The 5,950-nt window shown below is 35.9% G+C and overlaps 1 protein-coding gene across 15 annotated transcripts; it reads right to left on the bottom strand.

The window, feature by feature from the left end:
• Positions 1-272: 272 nt before the first annotated feature.
• On the bottom strand, positions 273-5,438 carry LOC107863501 (neutral ceramidase 3-like). Of its 15 annotated transcripts, none has more exons than XR_007053072.1 (8): positions 4,426-5,327; positions 3,708-3,911; positions 2,281-2,436; positions 1,667-2,075; positions 1,306-1,576; positions 1,087-1,212; positions 607-712; positions 273-507 (listed from the first exon to the last, which is right to left on the bottom strand). XR_007053072.1 is itself a non-coding variant. In XM_047408343.1 (5 exons), exons 3-5 carry the CDS (start codon positions 1,399-1,401, stop codon positions 439-441), a joined length of 291 nt encoding a protein of 96 aa, XP_047264299.1. In that variant the 5' UTR covers positions 1,402-1,576; positions 1,667-2,075; positions 4,426-5,326; the 3' UTR covers positions 273-438. The 15 variants fall into 15 exon arrangements, 2 of the variants coding, with proteins under 2 accessions (XP_047264299.1, XP_016564918.1); XR_007053079.1 differs by lacking the exon at positions 3,708-3,911 and adding an exon at positions 2,562-2,617 and having other exon boundaries at positions 4,426-5,324; XR_007053068.1 differs by lacking the exon at positions 3,708-3,911 and having other exon boundaries at positions 4,426-5,369.
• Between the last annotated feature and the right edge of the window lie 512 nt (positions 5,439-5,950).

Below are 5,950 nucleotides of genomic sequence, written 5' to 3'. Positions count from 1 at the left end.
TCACATATAAATTGTTTAGAGACGGTTTAAATGATCTAACACAATGGTTTACAAACTGTTGTCATAGTGTGTTATGCAACAGTTATTTGATCTATTGCAACACTTTGTGTTATGCAACAGTTATTTGATCTATTGCAACATTTAAAATAAGTGTATTATTTACTGTATACTATTGCAACAGTTCAAGTTGCTATTGCAACAGCTTAATTTGCTACAAAAATATGTAGCCTTGCAATGATATATCAGTACTAATAAATATTAATAAACTCAAATACATGATAAAAGCTATAATAAGAATCACAAAACATTTATCAATGTTCATCTTCAAAATTGTATCCAAAATAATAAGCCAACCACAGTGATTAATATCCAAAAGAGTAGAAAATCGACCAAGTTTCATTGTGTTGTTGTCAAAATCCAAATTATCCTAAAACAAGTTCAAAAACCATCTAATATCTTCTTAACAATCTTCAATGTGTTCGTCATTCGCTGCTTCATTTTCTCCAACTACAAAAACAAAATTCATGTCAATTATCTTTGACAATATGATTTTAGTTATCTTCATATATTCCATAAACATATGTTCTTCACAGAAGTCAGAATTACCAGTGGTAGAATGCATGTGCCCTTTGTATTGTATTCCAAACCTTCTCATCAATCATCATTAGCAAGAAATACATACAGTATTAACATTTCTTGCCCTCTTTTATATCTGCCCGAGCATATGGTTAAAGTGAAACAAAAACTTAGCGAAGCTTGATAACACAATCTATGGATTTCAAGTTCTACAGGCTTAATTGTCATCTGGTATAGTAGTGGAATAATCAAATCAAATTTCGAAATGAGAGCAATAGATTAGCAAACAGTTCTTTTGTGCCAAAGTATTTTTAACATATATGATATGAATAACATTTTCTTGAATCAGGCACTCTTTCGTGACAAAAGATGAGTATTACTTTTAGCCCAAAATCACAAGGGCACATGCATTCTACCAATAGGAACCTGAGGAAGAACATAAAATTATTTGTGGCTAGAGATCCTCAATATGCGGAAACATTTTACGAGTGACAGAGCAAGAAAGCTTACCGCCCAATCATACAACACCTTCATTACACCAGTATCGAGCAAAATGGGCTTGGGATGCTGGCACCTCTTTTGTTCATCGCCTGGTTTTTTAAGCAAGTTTCGCACCAATTTCCAAAAAGCATTTCCCTGAAGATGTTTCCAGTAAGATGAGCAAACATGAAATCGCTTCACTCACTGATTGATATTGGTCAAATAAACAAGAGATATTGTTTTTAATACCTGGTCATCTCCCTGCTTAAAATCAAATTCTCCAGGACCATCAGTTGTACCGGCAGCAAATGCAAAGACCATTACAGCGGGATAGGTTTTAACCATTTCAGTACCACCACCCTCTTTTGGAACTGTTATCTCGAGTTTGGAGAAGTCCACATAGGTGTGACGATAATTAATCTTTCACTTTACTTGCTCTGTTGCTTTATCGAAAAGCTCTACAGCTTTTTTAATTTTTCTCTCTCCAATGATGTGTGTACTCTCAAATTCATCTGTGTATCTGCCATCAAGCAAAGGATGACGTTACAATCAAACTACATAACAAAGATTGCAATTATCCAAAACCAAAGTAATAGACCGTAATGCATACCCTGGTCCTCGACCATAACTTAACTCATTCTTTCCACCGCATGTACTATGATTGAAGTCGCAAGGAAGTCCTGTGTCTATGCAGAATGCAACGAGCACATTGGGACTGACATCACCACAGTTGCTTTGACAGAAAGCAGAAACAAATTTTGGCTTATCAGCCAACCTTAAGGCACGTTTGACACGTCTAGCCACGCTCATTAACCTTGTGACTGGCCTGCCTGAAGAAGACTGCAAGTTGTAGTAGCTCGTGATCTGCAACTATCTGCGTGCATGAGCATTTGAGGAGTACTCATCAGTCAACCGCAGCAAAAGACAGTGAATTCCTTCAGGATTTACACTTGCAGCAAAGTGTTTATTCATAAGCTCTGTAAATTTTGATTCCCTAATCTCTCTTCAGATTTCTCCATCTGCAAAATAGAAAATTCAACTTCAAGTTCAGCTAAGAAGGAGCTATATCATTCTGCACCTGTGCGCACTCGATACCAAAGTGGGGTCAGTAAGTAACTCAGCCCAATCCCTGACCTGACAGTAGAAAGTTCAAGAGAAGGCAATAGCAAATAAGGCTAATAGACATGCACTACTAGAAAGGCTAGAGAAAGGACATGCACATACCATTCCCTTTAACACCAAAGCAAATTATTTTGCGCTATACTTGTTGTTTTTCGTTTCAGCAACAAGTTGACTAAAGGGCTCTGGGAGCTTCAAGCCAGCAGGCACTTCCTCAGAGTTCTCTTGATTGAGGATTTTAACAAAATCCTTGACCATCTTCTGCTGGAACAGCAACAGAGAAACAAGGGAATAGAGTTGGTTTAGAGAAGGAATTCCATGCAAAAGTTTACAAAAGATTTGAGAGCAATGGAAGTAAGAGACAATGTGGAATGAAGTTTATTTACCCCTGTATCATCTGTTCGTCCTAGAAGCTTTGGTCCTAATCGTCTAACTAAACAATCTAATAACGAGAACAAAATGAAAGTAAAGTTCAGAAAAAAAAAGAATGTAATAATGAAAGGGGTCCCTCATATCCAACAACATTCTGAAGTAAACTGGGTGACAAAGGAAATATCAACTAGAAACATGAAAACAAAGATCCGCGACACTGACCAAACAAAGCTTCCTGGCACATTGGTACTTCGAAAATTTTATCCATCCATAAAGCAAAAAGGTTGCACCAAAGAAGCTTCCTTTTTCATCCCATAGAATAAAACATAGCATTGAAAGCATCCAGTAACAACTAAAAGATGTAATCAGAGAATGTGATTCACGAAGAACTTGTACTCAAGATAGCTTAATGCAACACACATAAGAAATGATCGAGGTCACCTAGACTTAAGCATGTACATTTGGAGTTTATTGCATACTTAAGATAAACAGAAGTAAGCTACATACATGAGAAGTAGTTACTACTAAATACCATTAATGCAGAATACTAGAAACTACACTACGCAACCCCCATCCCCACGAAACTAATGCATACTAGAAACTACACTACGCAACCCCCATCCCCACGAAACTAATGCATTCACACATTTATAACTTGGGCTTAATCCCATACTCTAATGTGGGAAACAAATGCATAAAAATCTCTTAATTTGAATGGTGAAGCAGTCCAGAGTAAGAATTCTTATACAAGAAAGCTAGTATAAGAATTGTATGAAAAAACATTCGGAAAGAGAAGTGGCGAGATGCTACAAAGTGCGGTCTACGAAGGGGAGAGTGTACGCAGACCTTACCCCTACCTTAGATGTAGAGAGGTTGTTTCTACAGATCCTCAACGCAAGAAAAAGACGGTCTAAAGCAGTCCAGCACAGAAAGTAACGGAAGATAAGAAACAACAAATAGCAACAGAACAGAAACTACAACAAAACACTACGACAATCGAGATATAAGGAATCAACAGATAGTAAAAATTAATCGAACAACAAGAAACTACAAGACCAACACCACAACTACTAATCTCAGGAATATAGCTTCACATGATAAGTAAATATCTAGTAAAAGTACACAAAAGAAGAACAGCGAAGAGGATAGTTTTTGCATACATTATCGGAGGAGGAGGATGAATCCACCACAAGATAAAGAAGACATAGAAGAAATAATGAACTCATTGAATTGAATCCCTTCCTTTTCATCCAGATCATAGGAGTCGAAAAGATCATCAATTTCTTCCTCTTGAACAACAAATTAAAGCTTCTTTATGCATTTATTTAGTTCATCCTGGTCAATAGTCCCATTTGAATCTTCATCTTATGAAAAGAACCAAAGACAGAACAAGCATAAATCTATTGGTAGTAAAGATGTAACGAAAACTCATAAAGCCAAACATATACAGAAGCTACGAACCGAACTGTTCAAAGACACCTTTTATCTCCTTCAATCCCTCTTTAAACCGAGAAAATTTCAACATTATACTATTGATTCACCGAAATTTGCTTTGTCCTGATGAACCTCTCTTAAGTTCCATCATTTTTGTTTTAAGCTTAGAATCCAATCTCCTGTACTTCTTCGGCGCATTCCAAAAGCACAGTAAACTTACAACCTTGTTAGATCTCTATCATAAACAACATCTCTATCTCTATCATAAACAACCTTATTTCCAATGAGATATCCTATAAAGATGAACATGGTAATGATTCATCCCTTCGGATCTTAATTAAGGAAATTCTCATTGACAATAGTTAATTAAAGTAAATAAACTCACAATTGAACTGAAATCAGCTCAACTTGCAATAAACAAAATTCAAAATATCAAATTTATACCTGCAGGAATGAGCAATATGCAGAAGTCCATCAGTAGAGAATCCAGAACACTTATCCAGCTTCAAAACCTGAAGAACTTTACCACGACGAATCGCAGGCAATTCGAGATCCGAATCCCTAACAATCATTCTCCTAAAGTGAAGAGCTTTCAATCGTCTAAACAACTTTGTAATTTCCGCAACCCATGGAGTAACAGACCCTCTCCAATCTTCAGGTATCAAATTAAACATAGCAGATCTCGCTTTCCTCTTAAGTTTAACCGATTCAAGATGTGGAAACTAACCATAATATTATTTCTTCAGCCAAAATTTCACGGATTGAAAAAAATGTAGAATTTTTTGACTTCACAGATCAGCAAATCTCCAAAAATGAGAGAAATTTCAAAATATGCTCCATCCATGCACCAATTTCACATAAATGTCACAGATTTGGGCATGAGATTTGCGCGACTAGTGAGATTTGGAAGATTCTTAGGTTCTAATGAGATTCTTATTGCATTTTAAGAGATTCACACAAATTTCTCTTGAAACACACACAAAAACACTCATGCAACAGAAATTCAACATCAATTTTTAGAGAAATAAAATAGATTAACCTTAAAATTGTTTCTTCAGCTAAAATTTCACGGATTGAAGAAAACCCTACAATTTTTTGACTTCACAGATCAGCGACACTAGTATATGAAAGAAATTGCAAAATAAGCTCCATCCATGCTTTAATTTCACATAAATATCACAGATTTGGCCATGAGATTTGCGCGACTAGAGAGATTTGAAAGGTTCTAGTGAGAGAAATGGTAGGTTCTAGTGAGATTTGGGTGTCTCGGATATGAGGGTTCTAAAATATTCTTTTTGCGGTTTATGAAAATTTTGGGTCCTAAATTTTTTATTTTGGCGGGTTACGTATGAAAAAAATAAGTGAGGAAATTAGAGGGATTTAATAACTATTGTATAATTAAGAAGTAGGTCTTGCTATAGATTTTTTTATGGCAACGGTTTTAAAACTATTGTTATATGTATACCTATATCAACGGTTATACATAAGTGACAACGATTGTGTCACTAGACCATGACATTAGAGTCCAACTTTTTAGCAACGGTTATAACCATTGCTATAGACTGCCTATAGCAACAGTTTTTGAACCGTCGCTAAAAAATTTATTGCCATAGGCCTAATTTCAGGTAGTGTCTATTTTTTGTGCAAAAGCTTGTATCCTTGCTATGTCCATATCTTTGTTCTAAGTAGTAATAGTACAATCTCTAACCAGATATGGATCTAACCTATCCACATATCGATGAAATTTATCGTCCATAGTAGCTACAACATTAGGAGCATACCTAGCCAAAGAGTTAAACCGGAGGTTGTACTCCTTCACGCTTGTATTTCCTTGGCAAAGATTCGGGAACTGATCCGCACGGGCTTCTCGAATCTCAAATGAAAGGTAATGATCAAGAAATGCCTCTTTGAACCCTTTCCAAATAGCTAAAGGTGCATCGATACCCTTAGATCGTTTCTAGTCTTCATA

The sequence above is a fragment of the Capsicum annuum genome, chromosome 3 (assembly GCF_002878395.1).
Source record: "Capsicum annuum cultivar UCD-10X-F1 chromosome 3, UCD10Xv1.1, whole genome shotgun sequence".
NCBI classification, from domain to species: Eukaryota; Viridiplantae; Streptophyta; class Magnoliopsida; order Solanales; family Solanaceae; genus Capsicum; species Capsicum annuum.
Note: the sequence above shows the minus strand (reverse complement) of the source record. Positions and strands in the feature narration are given on the sequence as shown.

Coding starts and splice junctions, on each gene's coding strand:
- LOC107863501 (XM_047408343.1), bottom strand. CDS start 1,401: ATGGTTAAAACCTATCCCGCTGTAATGGTCTTTGCATTTGCTGCCGGT. Junction 1,213..1,305: donor TTAAGCAGGGAGATGACCAG/GTATTAAAAACA, acceptor AAACATCTTCAG/GGAAATGCTTTTTGGAAATT. Junction 508..1,086: donor AGGTGTTGTATGATTGGGCG/GTAAGCTTTCTT, acceptor TTGTTTTTGTAG/TTGGAGAAAATGAAGCAGCG.